Here is a 17,091-nt window from a genome sequence, read left to right as displayed (position 1 = left end):
AGAGACCCTCTAAAAAGTATTAAACAAATGGCCACATCTTCTTGCTAGTTGTAAAGCACTCAGAACCTGTAGCTGACCCACCTTTAGCCCTTCCTACCTCCGCCGAGGTAGGATTCCGAACCTCCGCGGGGAACACGACCGCCACAGTTCCCGCTCCACAAACTCTGTCTACGGGTCCTTCGACGCTCAGAAGGCACCTCCCCCCATAGTGACGTCAGCAAAAGCCACGCCCAATTGGCATTTACCCTCTATGCCGGCGTAGGCGTAAGCGTAAGCGTCGTCGTCGTCAGGGCACGGGGCGCCGTCTAGGCCTTAAATCCTAGGGTTGCGGCTTAGAAGGTCGGGGTTAAAATCACAGAGAGTAAGGAAATATGGGGCAATACTGAAAGTACACTACCGTTATTGAGAGGGGTGCAGATGGCCAGGGTTACAGGCAAGCAGAGAGGAGGCCTTGGGGGAGATCGAAAAGGGTGAGAGGGAGAGAGCGGAAAGAGAGAGGGAGAGAGCGGAAAGAGAGAAGGAGGGAGCGGAAATAGAGAGGGGGGAGTGAGGGAGAGGGGAGAACAGGAGGGGGGAGTAGGGGGGAGAGGTGAAGGGGGAAGAGAGGAGGGGGGAGGGGGAAGTAGAGCGAAGGAAGTAAACAATACTACCAACTGGTTATTCAAGAGAGGCAAATGTCAGAAATATCAGAAGTTGAGGGGCGCCTGGGTGGCTCAGTCCTTAAGCGTCTGCCTTCTGCTGAGCTCATGATCCTGGGGTCTTGGGGTGGAGCCCCACATGGGGCTTCCTGCTGGGCGGGGAGCCTGCTTCTCCCTCTCCCACTCCCCCTGTTTGTGTTCCCTGTCTCGGTGTATTCCTCTCTGTCCAATAAATAAAGTCTTAAATATATATATATCAGAAGTTGAGAGGAATGAAAAACCCCGTAGTTCCAAGAAAGGTTTCTGCTGCCCAGCCCTTGTCGAATCTGAAGGAGACTGTCTAATGACTCCCCTGCAGGTTCCCAGTAAGGGCGGCAGTCCCACCCATCTCCAGACAAATGGTTTTAGGGATGGGGATGGAATATACAAGTAAACATGTTTGGTACCAGCTAAATATATGGATGATGCTTTCAACAAAGGAGTTGGCCTTTTACTGAAATCTCTATTCAGAGACAACAGTGTTAAAGCATGATGCCTCCAGATTTGGGGAAAAACCCCAAAGCAAAACATTAACAAGCCTCCCCCTCATAGCCCTCTTTTGAGGCTTGTGCACCTCAGTCAAGCCAGACATGAAGCTGGCTAGCAAGATGAAGAAAAGAGATTGTGGTTTCAATTCTGGAAACATTAAGAGAGTTTCCTCCTGGCCCTGACAGTCTCTGAGTGGGTCATTACCTGTCATGGAAAAGACGGGGCTTCTAAAAATAATTTCTTTTCCCTCTTTGAAATTTTCTGCATCTAAAGCACTTAGTACAGTGAAGAAGAAAGGCAAAACAGGGGAAGTACTGCTATTAACGCCTCTTCTTTTGCATCCTGCAATTTGGTATTCATTTTACAATCCCAGATTGCTAAAATACACAAGGAAGTCTGGTGGAAAAGGGCGGTCGAGTATCTCATAGTTGACTGAATCCTCATGCACCATATACTAGTGCTAGCTACTCAGAATCTCATTGCCTCCATTTTTTCATCTATAAAATGGAAATAAAAGTAGTTCCAAGCTTCTCATTCAATGGAATAACATATGTAAAGCATCTAGAACACTGGCGGGCGTGTAATTGGTAACAAGCGTGAGTTTCCATTGTTGTTCTCAATTTCCTGGTTGGCAAACCAAGCACTCCCAACTTCCATCATCCCGCCCAGGCCCCTGGCTCTACCAGAACTTTTTTGTTCATAAATGAACAGGGATGGTTGGGTTATGGACACAGGGAAGGGTATGTGCTATGGTGAGTGCTGTGAAATGTGTAAGCCTAATGATTCACAGACCTGTACCCCTGGGGCAAATAATACATTGTATGTTCGTAAAAATAATAAATGAACAGGAAACAGGAGGAAACTTAGACCTTGGCTCTCTAGCCCATGGTGGTCCTTTCCCATACATCTTAGAAATCTTAGTGATTGGGGCGCCTGGGTGGCTCAGTGGGTTAAGCCTCTGCCTTCAGCTCAGGTCATGATCTCAGGGTCCTGGGATGGAGCCCCGCATAAGGCTCTCTGCTCAGAAGGGAGCCTGCTTCCCCCTCTCTCTCTGCCTGCCTCTCTGCCTACTTGTGATCTCTCTCTGTGTCAAATAAATAAATAAAATCTTTAAAAATTAAAAAAGAAATCTTAGCGATTAATAATGTCTGTAGCTGGAATGCCTGGTTAGCTCAGTCGCTAGAGCACGCAAGACCCGTCTTTGGGTCATGAGCTCAAGCCCCGCGCTAGGTGTACAGATTACTTTAGATTTTATTTATTTATTTGACGGACAGAGATCACAAGCAGGCAGAGAGGCAGGCAGGGAGAGAGCCCAAGGCGGGTCTTGATCCCAGGATCCTGGGACCATGACCTGAGCCGAAGGCAGAGGCTATAACTCACTGAGCCACCCAGGCACCCCAATGTACAGATTACTTTAAAATAGCGTCTGTAGTAGGATGGATATGATATCATCCAAGATTATATAAGGCAAACAAGAATCAAATGACTCTTGATTATACTGACTGTAAATATGCCTCTAAATTCAGGGCTATGGAACTGGTACCACTGCATTGAATAAAAAATAAAAATACGCAGAAAAGGTGAAATAAAAAACAAACAAAAGTGAATAAAAAATATGCAGAAAGGGTGAAAGCCCTTATGTCATTGTATGGGTTTCTCCAATGTTTCTGTTTTCGGTCTAGATAGCCTCCCTAGATGTTACCAGTAAGAAAGAATTAAGAGACAGGGAAAAAAGTAAAAGAAGAAGAAAGGAGATAATAAAGGAAGCAGGTGCATGTTGAGGAGGATATGCAAGAATGAGTAAGAAAACGCCATTAAATGGCACTCAACAGGCTGTAGATTATCTTCCCTTACCCCGGCATAAACTACAAATTTTATTCTCCTGTTCCTTAACAAATTAATGCAGAGATGGTGAAATAGATAAGCATATAAGGCAGCAGATGAACAGCGTGGACTCTAATGAGAGCTTATGAAAACTCTCATTAATATGGGGCACCTGGGGGGCTCATTCTGTTGAACATCTGACTTTTGGTTTCAGCTCAGATCATGATCTCCGGGTCATGAGATCCAGCCCCGCACCAGGCTCTGCTCTCAGTGCAGAGTCTGCTTGAGATCCTCTTCCTCTCTCTCTGCCCTCCCCCTCTCTCAAATAAATAAATAAATCCTTTAAAAAAAGACTCTCATTTATTGAGTAGGTTAAAAGACAGTCAGCAACCAAGAATGCAAATTGGTTAATAAGCATACATTACACCTTGTTAAAAAAAAAAGAGAGAGAGAGAAAAAGACCTTCAGAAAACATATGCAATTATAGCCAGGAAAATTCTAAAAACGAAAGGGGTAATGGAGTAAAGGAGAGGGACTTGCTCTACCAGATATTAAAATTCCTGTAAATAAAATTTATGGTAATAGTGCAGACCAATATGGAAATGATTCAACTCAGTGAGGTAGAGTCATTCAAGAAAAAGTTCTGAAGCAACTACATAGCTATTTTTTTAAAAGATTTTATTTATTTATTTGACAAACAAAGATCACAAGTGGGCAGAGAGGCAGGCAGGGAAGAGGGAAGCAGGCTCCCCACCTAGCAGAGAGCCCGATGCTAGATCCCAGGACCCTGGGATCATAACCTGAGCTGAAGGCAGGAGCTTAATGACTGAGCCACCCAGGCACCCCAAAAATCGCATGTTCTACCAACTGAGCCAGCCAGGCACCCCAAGAAGCTATTTTCATTAAAGGAAAAAACCCACAGGAAGATGAGGGAGTTTTATCTGATGGGCATGTATTTTCTCATTAAAGTATGAGGCAGTCAAGAGCAGAGAGTAGGAGGGAGAGATTTGAAGAATGTGAATAAGGTAAGAAACAGTTGTTTTAGAGAGGGGAATTGGAGAGAGGAAAAAAAAAAAAGGTTCCCAGGTAGTGGTGAGGACCTAGTGAAGGCTGACGGTTGTTAAGCTGCCCAGGTTTAGGATTGCCTCCAAAACTCCTGAACCCCACAGGTGCGATGTTCGGATTCCTCTGGGGGCAGGACGTAGGACTCTGGAATACTGCCTAGGGAGGTGAAGGTATTTGCAAGAGTCATAATGATAATAAATTCAGGAATTTAAGTGGGAAAGGGAGCAAGCAAAGACTGGCAGAACCCGATAAAATAAGAGAAAAATGTATGTGGGAGGGGAGAATGAATTAGGGGATTCATGAGGTCAAAGAATTATTGTTGTGGGGTTACTTGAGCAAGTAATTTGGGGAAGCTGTGGACAGAGAACTTGATGTTTGAATTCGTGGTTTCACAGGTGTACATTCTGGCAAGATCTAGATTATAACGGTGTGACTGGGCAGCTGAGGTACATTCATTGAACCGAATCACAGAACCGCTTTCCTTCACTCGTTCGAACGTTCTCATCCACACTTCCCTGCCCTTAGACTAAGCTCTGAAAGTAATGACCTTCAAAGAGTCTGACTGGAAGGTATGTTTCCTGCCCTATTTTTCCACTTCATCCCTTCAACATCTGAGGCTGTAGACACACCATTCTCAATTTCTTGTCTTTATGCCCAAGGTTCCCTCCTCCTGAAATGCTCTACCCATTGCTGAAATTACACATTTTACCTATCCTTTGTGCCTCAGTTTAAGAGCCTCCACCTCCAAGAAGACTTCCCAGAACTCCCTGATTTGAGTTCTTCATGGGATTTCATGCATAGATCTCTTAGGACACTTGCTTATTTCCTGCTTGGTGTCTTTGTACGTATTTGGGCCAAGTTTATCCCGGACTCCTTGAGATTAGACCATGCCTAAAGCCCTCTATAAGCTCAGCATCCTAAAGAGATTACTGACTAACTGCCTAAGGGTTTCCAAAGTGCAGTATTTAACAGTTCCTTCTTATCCACAGGGGGTATGTTCCAAGACTCCCAGGAAATGCCCGAAACCACAGAGAGCACTGAACACGATATATACTATTTCTTCCTGTGCAGACATACCTATGATAAAGTTTATTTATAAATTCGGCACAATAAAGGATTAACAATGGTAATGAAATGAACAAGTATAACAATATCCTGAGTAATGTGAATGTGGTCTCTCTCAAAAGATCTTGTACTGTACTCACCCTTCTTCCGGAGAGGATGTGAGATGATAAAATGCCTACATGATAAGATGAAGCGAGGTGAATGACATAGGCACTGATGTAGCATCAAGCTACCATTGACCTTCGGACTATACATGAGGACCGTTGGCTTCCAGACCATGGTTGATGGAAGTGGGGGGTGGCAGAGAAATCATGGAAAGCTAAATGCATTTAAGGATTATTTGGTACACAGCCAAACATTTTTGAATAGTTGGATATTTATTTTAATGTGTCTCAGGGAAATACTTTGCTTTTTATGTATGATAGTGGTAAAATGTTTTCCTTTTTTTTAAGATTTTTTAAAAATTTATTTGATAGACAGAGGTCACAAGTAGGCAGAGAGGCATGCAGAGAGAGAGGAAGAGAAGCAAGCCCCCCGCCAAGCAGAGAGCCGGTCGTGGGGGCTCGATCCCAGGACCCCAGGATCATGACCTGAGCCGAAGGCAGAGGCTTTAACCCACTGAGCCACCCAGGCGCCCCCAAATGTTTTCCTTTTAAGTAAGTGTATTAGGGCACCTGACTGACCAAGTCAGAACAGTGTGCTGTGCTACTCTTGACCTTGGAGTCATGAGCCCCAGGTTGGATATACAAATTACTTCAATAAAACTTTATAAATAGGGGCGCCTGGGTGGCTCAGTCGGTTAAGCATCTGCCTTCAGCTCAGGTCATGATCCTGGGGTCCTGGGATCAAGCCCCAGGCCGGGCTCTTTGCTCATCGAGGAGCCTGCTTCTCTCTCTCTCTCTCTCTCTCTCTCTCTCTGCCCTTCCCCCCCTCAGGCTTCTGCAAGTCCTCCCTCCCCCCTCTCAAATCAATAAATAAAATCTTTAAAAATAAATAAGTGTAGGGGCGCCTGGGTAGCTCAGTGGCTTAAAGCCTCTGCCTTTGGCTCAGGTCATAATCCCAGGGTACTGGGATCGAGCCCAGCATGGGGGAGGGGCGTAGTCTCTGCTCAGCAGGGAACCTGCTTCCTCCTCTCTCTGCCTGCCTCTCTGCCCACTTGTGATCTCTGTCAAATAAATAAATAAAATTTTTAAAAATAAATAATTAGGGGGCACCTGGGTGGCTCAGTGGGTTAAGGCCTCTGCCTTCCTCTCAGGTCATGATCCCAGGATCCTGGGATCCAGCCCCACATCATTGTCGGGCTCTCTGCTCAGTGGAGAGCCTGCTTCCCCTCCTCTCTCTCTGCCTGCCTCTCTGCCTACTTGTGATCTCTGTCAAATAAATAAATAAAATCTTTTTAAAAATTTTTTAAAATATAAATATAAATAAATAAATAAGTGTATTTAAGCTTTAAAAAGTGAGGGTTTTGGGTTTTTTTTAACATTACAGGAATTACACAAATAGAGAAAAATTCAAGTATGGGAAACATCGCACTGAATAAAAAAAAGACTAGGAAACCAAAGCAGAGAACTAGTCCATCCTTCATAAATGATTTATTTCAACAGTAGAACCAAAATGTATTCACTTTCTCCACTGACAATCTTCGTTAAGCATGAAAATGCCAGAACAGCCCATCTTATAAAACAAAATCCTCTTGACTCCCTTTGGCTGGTGGCTTGAAACGCTGTACCTGCTTCCTCACCCTCCATTTACTCTACCCACTGCCTTAGGACCCCCATTCCTACCATCTGACCAAAACTACTCATGAAATGATCAAATTACCTACTGACAAAGCCAATAAACCCTCTTCTGTCCTCATCTTACTTAACGTGGCTCTTTAGGCAGCATTTGGCATCGCTGACTGTTCTTGGAAAGTCCTTTCCTCCCTAGACTTCCCACATAACTGTCCTGTCTCTTCAGTCATTCTTTCTTCATCTCTGGTGCTGAATCTTCTTTCATCCCTTAAATGTTAGAGGTCCCCCAATTTTTTACTGTTATTTTTTACTGTTATGATGATTATAAAATGAATGAGAAAAGTAATGCTTCTATCTGGTTAGGAAAACTGAAAAAGTACAGAAGAAAAACCAGAAGTTAAGTTTCCTATATATTTTTCCAGAAAAAAAAAATTATGATAAACAGACGTCACACAGATGTTCTGCACCTTGGGGTTTTTGTTCCATTTTGTTTTGTTCCTACTTAATAGTCTATCTTGAAGAGCTTTCTGAATCACCCCTTGGCACATAGAATTCTATGTCATTTTTTTACTGGCTCTGTAAATATTCCACCGAATTAATGTATTGTAACTTAACTAGTTCTTTGCTGATGTACACTCGGTAGCTTCCAAGTTTTATTGTCTTAAAATGTCACAGTAAATATCCTTATAGAAGTGAAATTTTAAAAATTCTTGTAAGTGGAATTGTCAGATCAAGAGGAATGTTTTTAATTCTTGTATTATGAAATTACTCTCACAAAAGTTACAACAATGTAATCCCCATCAAGCATAAGGCTGTTTCCCCTCACTTTTGCCAATACCAAATCACTGAACTTTGGTTTATGGAGGGGGGCACCTGGCTGGCTCACTCTGTAGAGCACACAGCTCAGGGATGTGGATTCAAGGCCCACACTGGGTGCAGAGATTACTTCAAAATAAAGTCTTACAAAAATTTGTTTTGCTGATCTATAAGGTTAAGAACTGAGTTTTCAACTGTTTTGTCTTGAATTTAATGAGTGAGGCTGAGTATCAGTATTTGTTGGTGTTACATATTTTTTTCTGCAAACTATTTATATCCTTGATTCAACTATCAGTTTATTCATCTTACTGATTTTTTAAAAGATTTTATTTATTTATGTGACAGGGAAAGAGATACTGAGAGAGGGAACACAGGCAGGGGAAGTGGGAGAGGAAGAAGCTGAGCAGGGAGCCTAAAGCAGGACTCAATCCCAGGACCCTGGGATCATGACTTGAGCTGAAGGCAGATGCTTAACCACTGAGCCACCCAGGCGCCCCTCATCTTACTGATTTGAAAGAGCTCTTTGTATATAAAGATAATTATATAACTTATACTAGAGGTTTCTTTTTTTTTTAAATAATCCCTAAGCCCAATGGGGGGCTTGAAATCACAACCCCAAGATCAAGACTCACATGTTCTACCAACTGAGCCAGCCAATCTCCCCCAAATATACATGTGTGCTCTGAGTTGATGGCCCCCAAATCTTAAACTCTAGCCTGGACTTCTAGCCTAGCTTCAAGTTCCAGTTGTTGATTATGTATCTTGACCTATATGAAGCTAAATTCTTATATGTTTATAAACTAGCATATCTTGATCTGATTTCATCTTTCCCCCAATATGCTACTCCTCTTTTGCCATCTTGGCTAATAATCTGATCACCCAATCAGGAATTTCATGCAGAAATCGAAGCCATCCACTTCTTTCTTACCTCCTACATCCAACTGACCAAGAACCCTAAAATATGTTACCCAAACGATCGCAACATCCTCCTAATTACCACTAGCGATGTCACACAAGGGTGAAATGGTGACTGTTATCCTGCTGCTCTAACTTCCCCCAGCCTCTTTGGAAGCACACCCCCCTTGCTGCTGTGGGGACTAACAAACCCAACCATCTTCCTTAGACTCCTTCACTACCTGCCCCCCCTCCCCTCCACACTAGCACCATTTACAAAGAGAACATCTGAATTCCTTGGTAGGATATACAAAGCCACCCACACTGTTCCTACGGTCTGCTTTATTTCACAACCCCACACAGGCTACCCTCCAACCGCACTAACCTACAGGCCATGCCTCCAAATACAATGTGCTTCTTCACACTTCGTGGCTTTGTGCACACCACTCACCAACAAACAAGCCCTCCTCTCAGTCCACTTCAGGAACACCCATTCAAGACTCAGGTCAAGCATGTCCTTCTTTTATGTTTCTGTAGCAATCAGCACTCACACCTCCCCCGGTGTCAAGTCACATCATTTATTTCATGTGTACCTGCTTCACCCACTCTAGATGGTGAGTTCCTTGAGGGCAGGGACTAGAGGTTTTATTCATATTTGTATCCCAAGCGCCCGGCATAGGGCCTACCATTTTAACAGGAGCTCCATTGTTGAATAGGTGGATGAATGAATCATTCTCGGTCTGAGCAAAGCTCTGACCTCTGCTGCCTTACCACTTCTACAGCCATTGGGATCTACACGTATATACAGTCCTCTACCAAACCCCACTCTTGTCCACCCCTCCTCCCAGCAGGGCCAAATACCCTAGCCAAAACTGCTGTTACCCAGGCAGTCACAAGAGTCTGGGTCCGGTCCAACTAGAAGGGGTGGAACAGAAGACAATGGTCTCAGTGTAGGTCCTGACCAATGCCAGTGTGGAGATCAGAGTCCACCCCCAAATCTCAAAGGCAAGTATTGCCGTTCTACTTACTCAGAAGCTAACCTTTAGTATAGCAAGAGGGAAACCTATCTCAAGATCATTCCTTTAAGTGGGACTAGGCTTGACAAGTGCTCACGCCACCCTCCTCCAACCCTGAGCCAACAAGAAACACACAGGCACAACAGATCCTTTAGCGGTGACTGGAGCAAATGCAGCACACTTATCTGAAGCTCTCTCCACACCAAAAAGTTAGGCCCCACATCATCTCTAGCAAGCAAAGAACAAGACATGGTTTCTTTTTCTGGTTTCTTTTTAATAATTTTGTAAAAGCCAGGAAGCAGCTACAGACACAATCAGAAAGGAGACCACTAAAAATAAAAATTTAAAAACCAAGAGGAGAAACAGCAAAGACACATCCTTCACTCCACAATAAATACAGAGCTCTGTTAGTGGTCCCCCACCCACATCCCACGGGAGCCCTAGCTTCCCGTGTGCTCAAGGGTGCTCACCATTATTGTGCAGGGGGACCAGACAGCATTCAGGGGTGATGACATCAGATCGAATGTGTACAGGCACTGCTGAGATCAAGGTCTACAGTTTTGGCCCTAGACTTGAGTGGGGCTTGGTTACTCTTAACCTCCTCCAGGCTGTGCTGGATCCCATAGCCGAAGTAGATAGCAAAGCCTAGTGGGGAAAGGGAGCTGTGAGGTAGGGAAATAGTGACCCGTAAAGGCTTCACAGGTCTCCCTACATGAGACCAAGAGGGAAAAGGATCAGGGTAGGACACCCAAAAGGACTACTCTTCCCCAGTGGATACCTACCAATCAGCATCCAGACCCCAAATCGGGCCCAGGTGCCCGCTGTCATCTGCATCATAAGGTAAACATTCACAAAGATGCTCACTAGTGGGAGGAGAGGCAAAGCAGGTACCTGGGAACAAAGCAAAACCTTCTTTGTATATCCCATGAGGTGACCTAGAAAGAGATCCCTAACCTACTCGCCCAGAAAGGGAGGGTCCAGTTCCTACTCATCTTGTGTATTTCAACGCCCACTACACTGCACCTCCTACAGGACTCCAAGGATAAACAGTTTGGGGAAACAGAGCTGGAAAGGAACTACGGAGGGTGAGAGAAGTACTCCGCCTAGGTTTCTCTGGTATCTCTCCTTCCTCATCCAATTAAAGAATATTTACGAACCTTATTAGAGCCCAAAGCATCTGGAGCCTGTTCTTCTGGGATGGGTGGGGAGGTGGGAAGAAGTCATTTACCTTGAAGTGCAGGGGAGTGGGACTCTGCGGCTGTCTCCAGATGACCCCAGTGATCCCAGTAATGAGCATCAGAAGCAGCACAACCACTGCGGTCCACACCGGGTCTCCAGAAAGCAGTGGGATGGGCCACTGGGCCAATACCAGGCAAAGAAGCGTCAGGAGCAGGGCTTCAGGGTAAAGGTGAAGAATATCAAAACCAGCTCTTGAGACCAGCATGTGAAGATATCAGACACCCCATTCCAAGGAAGGCCACGCTCTCTCTAGTTCATCCTCAGCCACCAAATGCCACACATTCCACCACACCCCCCCCGCCACCCCATCGCAGCGACCTCAAAACCACCACCCTAGAGAAAAATGTCATTGCTCACCAAGCAATGAGGAACACACATAGACAACTTGGCCAGAGAGCGGAGTGGGGATGGGGTTGAGGGGACAGAAGAGTCCCTGCAGGGTCAGCTTCTCTGCTTTGGGGAGCTTCTCCTCCTGTAACTCCACCTCATCTTCATCATTCCTCAGCTCAGGCTGATACCTGAGGCAGGAGTAAGAAGGCAGGATTAAGGACGACCCCTAACTGCTTTAGCATCTTCTCCCACGCAGCTTAACCTCCCTCATGATCAAGGGTCCAAGCTCTTTTTGGCGGGCTGGGCTGTCCACATCCCTCCAGGAGAGTCAGGATAAGGCAGGTGGAGGAGGGAGGAGGAATAGAACGCTAGCGTTCCTCAATCCGAGAACAAAAAAACCCAATCCCGATTTACAGAGACTCTCACCTGAGGATGAGAACACAAACAGCCACCAGAGAGTAAGCCAGCAGGGTCCCAATTGACATGAGGTCCACAAGATCAGTGAGTTCAAAGAGGAATGCCATGAATGCTGAAATTGATGGGCAGAAACCAAGAAATGAGAGAAGGGAAGAGCAGAGTTAAGGGAATTGGTGAAACAACTAGGGGAAGGGCAAAGACTTTTTTTTTTTTTACCTGCAATAATACCAGAGACCACAGTGGCCACGATGGGGGTGTGTGTGCCCGTGTGGACCCTGGCAAGGACACGGAACAGGAGGCCATCCTCTGCCATCGCATAGATCACCCGAGGCATGGGGAACATAGAGCCTAAGAGGCTGAGAGAGGAATGGCCAGAGTGGCATGAGTTCACCGCGGTCTCTGTACCCACCCAGCCTTCTCCTCACAGCCCCCTTTTTCTCCTTAAAGAATTTATTTATTTGACAGAGAGAGACACAGAGAGAGAGGGAACGCAAGCAGGGGAAGTGGGAGAGGGAGAAGCAGGCTCCCCGCAGAGCTGGGAGCCCAACACGGGGCTCGATCCCAGGACCCCGGAATCAGGACCTGACACGAAGGCAGACACTCAACCCACTGAGCTACCCAGGTGCCCCTCCTCAAAGCCCTTTGAAGGGGTATTCACGAGCACTGAATGCTAAAGCCTAATACTCCTACAACAGAGGAAAACAAACGTTCTCCACTGACCTGGTAGAAAGAGCACAGAGGGATCCAATAGCCACAACATAGCGGGCAGGGGCCCAACCAGTATAAAGAAATGCCTCAGGCAGGGGACTCTCGGGTTGAAGCTGGTAGTAAGGCATCATAAGGGTAAGTGCCGAAGAGACCCCAAAATACGCCAAAAAGCAGACGAACAGTGAAATCACGATGCCCACAGGGATGGAACGCTGGGGATTCTGGGCTTCCTCGCCTGCAGGAAGGGGTACAAGTTTCGGAATCAGGGAAGCAGGTCCCCTCCCCTACACCCCCCAACCCCCCCCCCCCGCCGCCAATGTGCATGCCACCGGAGCATACATTGTACCCTGACCCCTGACAGAACCAGAGTGACTGTGTTACCAGTGGTAGCAATACAGTCGAAACCAACAAATGCATAGAAACAGGTAGCTGCTCCTCGGAGAATCCCCTCGAAGCCGAAAGGCACAAATCCTCCAGAGCCCAGGGGGCCCAAGCTAAAGTGCAAGAAACAGATAGAAAAGGTAAAAGGTGTGTTCAGCCTCCTCTGTGCCTTTTCTCTGATGCCAAACTACTCTGCCAGGTCTTGGAGGCCTCAGCTCCCATTCCTCCTCCCCGACCCAATCCCGAAGCCCTTAGCATGGCTTCCCCCTTGGCTCCCTCTCATGCTCCCAGCCCTGCAGCTCCTGAGAGTTAATGACTTAACCTATTGGTGTCATTGAGGCCAGCTATGGTCAGTCTGTAGTCCTCTTCTGTGAGTTTCCAATTGTGCAGGTCCCCCTTAATGAAGCCCGAGATGATGACAAAACCGAGAACCAAAAGGTTCACCACTGTGAACACTTTGGTGACCAGGGCTGACTCACTAGCCCCCAGAGCCAGCAATCCTGTGGGAAAGAAGCAGTCAGGACTCAGAAAAGTCCTCCATCGGAGCTTTGCTTCCCGCTTCCGTGCACAGCTTTCCCACTCAGCTTATCTTCTTTCTCACCATTATCCCCTCCACCAGCCCCGTCTCTAGCTTGGTCCCTCCTAGCCCTGCCCCCACCGGTTCCCTGTGTCTTCCCTCACCAGTGAGCAACAACACAAGGCCCAGAGCAAAGAAGTCTGGATATTCTGCGAGGACATGGGGAACATGCAGTGAGATACTCCCCTGCAGGGTCTGAGAGATGTGGTTCCCAATCAGGTTGTCAAACGCCGAGCTCCAGGCCCGGGCCACACTGGCTGTACCTGGGGGAGCAGAGGGAAAAACAATGGGGTCAATTTTCCTCCCCCACTCCCCGGAAACCAGTCACACAAATAATCCCTGCTGTTTTCATCTATTCTTTTTTTTTTTTTTTTTTTAAGCGGGCTCTACACCCAGAGTGGGGCTTGAACTCACAACCTGAAGATCAGGAGTCAGCATGTTTCACCGACTGAGCCAGCCAGGCGCCCCTAGCCTTGCTTTTTAAAAAACCAAAACCAGTCAATTTATGACCCCAGGACAAGAGGTTAAGGAGAACGAACAATCTCTCCACACCTTCAACCTTCCCAGCCGGCCCCCCAACACACACACATTTAGGGGTACTGAAGTCCTGTAAATGTTAATTTATCACTTCACCATCGCGCCCCTTCATTGGCTGTGCACAGGATCCCTCCCGGCCCCAGCATCTCACCTATAACATAGGACAGGATGAGGTTCCAGCCCGTGGTGAAGGCCCAGAGCTCACCCACTGTGACATAACTGTAGAGATATGCAGAACCAGAACGGGGGACTCGGGCACCAAACTCCGCATAGCACAGTCCAGCCAACACAGAAGACAGGGCGGCCACCAAAAAGCAGATCACAATGGACGGTCCTGCTTTATCTTTGGCCACCTCACCAGCCAGGACATACACACCTGCACCCAAGGTGCTGCCCACACCCAGGGCCACTAAATCCAGGGTGCTCAGGCATCGGGCAAGGCGAGTCTCAGCCATGCCTGGCTCCAGCGCCCGTCTGCGTACCAGCTTTTGACCCACTCTGCGAAGGGCCCGCCACAGCATCCTAGCTGAAATTTCAGAGGAGCCTAAGATCTGGTGAAAAACAAGACAAAAAGCCCTTCAATGGGGCTCATTATCCCTAAGCTCTGAGAGTGCATGACAATACCCACTCCATCCGGCAAACGAGCGATAGGGGGATGGGGCGGACATTTAAGGGGCAAAAGCAAGTGTCTTCCTCTAACCTCAGTCTCTTCCTTAACAAGTAGGAATAAACAGTAACTCACAGGTTTGTAGGACTAAATGCACAAAAGACCTGTGAAAGGCCCCTGGGGTACAGAAGCCAGGGACCTCATGAGTGCTCAGTATCAGTCTCTCTCTTTCTCTCTCTGACGGGGTAATTAGGGTTTATTCTTGACCCTAACCCAGGAACCATGGAACCTAATCTGGGTCCATTCCCTGGCCTGTAGAATTAAACAGAACTCACCCCAGGAGCAACCAGCAAATAAATCTAGGCAGAACCCCCTTCTCACATCCACTATCCACGTTCCTTTTCGGTGCTTACCCCAAGGGTTACTTAATAGGCAAGGTTCCTACACTGCCGGGAGGGCGGGGCGGGGGGAGACCGACCTCCCCGGCAGATCAAAAAGTGAGCACCGACTCAATTTCACACCTACTCACCAAGCCCACACCGGGTAAATCGTGCTACTGTCGCCCAGGGGAGTAAGCAAATGTTCCCCCACTTCCTCCCGCCCCTGCAAGGCTGACCAGCAAGAATCAACAGTGGGGCGGGGCTTCGACATCTGAAGATTTGGAGATGCACCCTGAGAGGGGGCCCAGGGCAGCCCGAAATTGCTTGCAACAGAGAGGGGTTCCACCCTACGCCCCCCAACTCAGCTCCCGGCTTCATCTAGAAACGGTCTGGGGCTGAGGTGGAGACGGGAGCCATCCCGGGGCCGGGGTCTCGCCCAGCAACAGGTCACGGCCGCGTTGATGCAACTGCACGCTATGGTTGCCGGGGAATCCTAGGTATGCCCAGACCCTCGCAGTCCCCTTCCGACACACCTGTCGGCCCCCGAGGCTTACCAGAGAGCTGTTGCAAGCCCAGGGAGAGGCGAGTCTCAGATTGGGTTGGGTGAGGCTGAGTTAAGCCGAGTTGGGTTGGGGCTACCGACTTCGTTGTTCAGGCTTCAAAGCTGCGGCTTGGGGTCGTTGCGCGCCAAGCGCCCCCCTTATATACACCGGGAGGCGGAGCCGGTAACGTCATGGAATCCCACCCCCAATCCTCCCTCCACCACAGAGACACAACAGACACACATACACTCTCTGTCTCTCTTTCTGTCACTCTCTCTCATTCACTCATTCCTCGGCTTTGCAAAAAGGATTGCTTGCAGCCGGAGACGGCTTCCCACTTGCCACAGCAAGCCCAGAGTGGCAAGGAACAAGAAAGCAGGGGACAGGCGAGGAGAGGGTGGCCTTTTCCCATTCTCCGAGTTTCTAGTCAGAGCGGGACAATGAGAGGCTTCCTAGCCTGAGACCCCATGGGATTTTCTACCTTTGTGCCTTAAGGGTCAGAATTTGTGATTGGCGGCAGTGGGGGAGGGAGGAAGAAGTGGAGGAGGAAACGGCACAGGAAGTCTCCAACTCACTCTCCCTCAGTCATCCTTAGCTTGCTTTTCGACACGAGGTTCCACCCTCAACTGTGGGTATTTCAGCGGCAGTCAGCAAGAGATTGAAACATGATTTTCGGCTACCCGAGATACTTAATAGATTTTTTAGGCCTCAGTCTCTCCATAGTGTATTTCTAGTTAAACTGTTAAATGCGAAACTGTAACGATACTGAATTCTTGGAGGAGGGGGTGTATTTAATTCCATTTTCCTGATGAGTAAGCTGAGGCACGATGTGCCTGACCTCACACCGGAATAATTTTGTTGACCATCTTCCTGATAAACCTATTGGACTTCAATGCCCACCTCCTCCTATAGGTACCGTACCTCACTGAAATGCACAAGAAGTGGAGCGCCTGGATGACTCAGTCTCCCTCTCCCTCTGCCCCTCCTCCCTGCTCAATCTCTCTCTCTCTCTCTCTCAAATAAATAAATAAAATATTTTTAAAATATTTTATTGATTTATTTAACAGAGAGAGACAGAGAGATCACAAGTAAGCAGAGAGACAGGCAGAGAGATGGGGGAAGCAGGCTCCCCGCTGAGCAGAGAGCCCAATGCAGGGCTTGATCCCAGGACCCTGACCGGAGCCGAAGGCAGAGGTTTAACCCACTGAGCCACCCAGGCGCCCCAAATAAATTTTTTGAGAAGTCTCTCCCCTCTTCTTTCTCTGCCCCTCCCCCCACTTGCGTGCGCAACCACTCTCTCTCAAATAAATCTTTTTTTCTTTAAAGATTTTATTTATTTATTTGAGAGAGACAGGGCAGAAGCAGAGAGAAGCAGTCTCCCTGCTGAGCAGGAAGCCGGACTCAGGGCTTGATCCCAGGACCCTGGGATCATGGCCTGAGCCCAAGGCAGACACCTAACCACCGACCACCCAGGCACCCCTCAAATAAATCAATCTTTAAAAAATATTCCATAGCACTGATGGCAACATTATTTAACCATTTAAACATTTATTCAGGGGATGCCTGGGTGGCTCAGTCATTAAGCATCTGCCTTCTGCTCAGGTCATGATCCCAGGACAGAGTCCTACATCAGGCTCCCCGCTCAGCTCCCCCTGCTTGTGTTCCCTCTCTCGCTATCTCTCTCTGTCATAAATAAATAAAATCTCTTTAAAAATACATAAATAAATAAATAAATAAATACAAATTTATTCAGGTTGTTTCCAGTTTTCTTTTATTCTACAAAACAACTTTATT

The 17,091-nt window shown here is 47.3% G+C and overlaps 2 protein-coding genes across 3 annotated transcripts in view; both read right to left on the bottom strand.

Annotated features, from left to right (window-relative positions):
* Positions 1-100, bottom strand: part of TEX11 (testis expressed 11) — a 292,212-nt gene extending 292,112 nt beyond the window's left edge. For both annotated transcript variants that reach the window (XM_032847753.1, XM_032847754.1), the window contains exon 1: positions 82-100. The gene's annotated coding sequence lies outside the window, so the exon portion shown is untranslated. The remainder of the gene's footprint in view (positions 1-81) is intronic.
* A 9,742-nt stretch (positions 101-9,842) lies between these two features.
* SLC7A3 (solute carrier family 7 member 3) lies at positions 9,843-15,455 on the bottom strand. Its single transcript, XM_032847763.1, has 12 exons — positions 15,310-15,455; positions 13,920-14,319; positions 13,336-13,494; positions 12,977-13,154; positions 12,655-12,767; positions 12,286-12,508; positions 11,782-11,921; positions 11,575-11,677; positions 11,176-11,336; positions 10,808-10,974; positions 10,362-10,470; positions 9,843-10,224 (listed from the first exon to the last, which is right to left on the bottom strand). Exons 2-12 carry the CDS (start codon positions 14,287-14,289, stop codon positions 10,094-10,096), a joined length of 1,854 nt encoding a protein of 617 aa, XP_032703654.1. The 5' UTR covers positions 14,290-14,319; positions 15,310-15,455; the 3' UTR covers positions 9,843-10,093.
* Positions 15,456-17,091: the final 1,636 nt, after the last annotated feature.

Source organism: Lontra canadensis, unplaced genomic scaffold, assembly GCF_010015895.1.
Source record: "Lontra canadensis isolate GAN:19392208 unplaced genomic scaffold, GSC_riverotter_1.0 scaffold193, whole genome shotgun sequence".
Classification (NCBI taxonomy): Eukaryota; Metazoa; Chordata; class Mammalia; order Carnivora; family Mustelidae; genus Lontra; species Lontra canadensis.
This window is presented reverse-complemented; position numbering and strand designations above follow the sequence as displayed.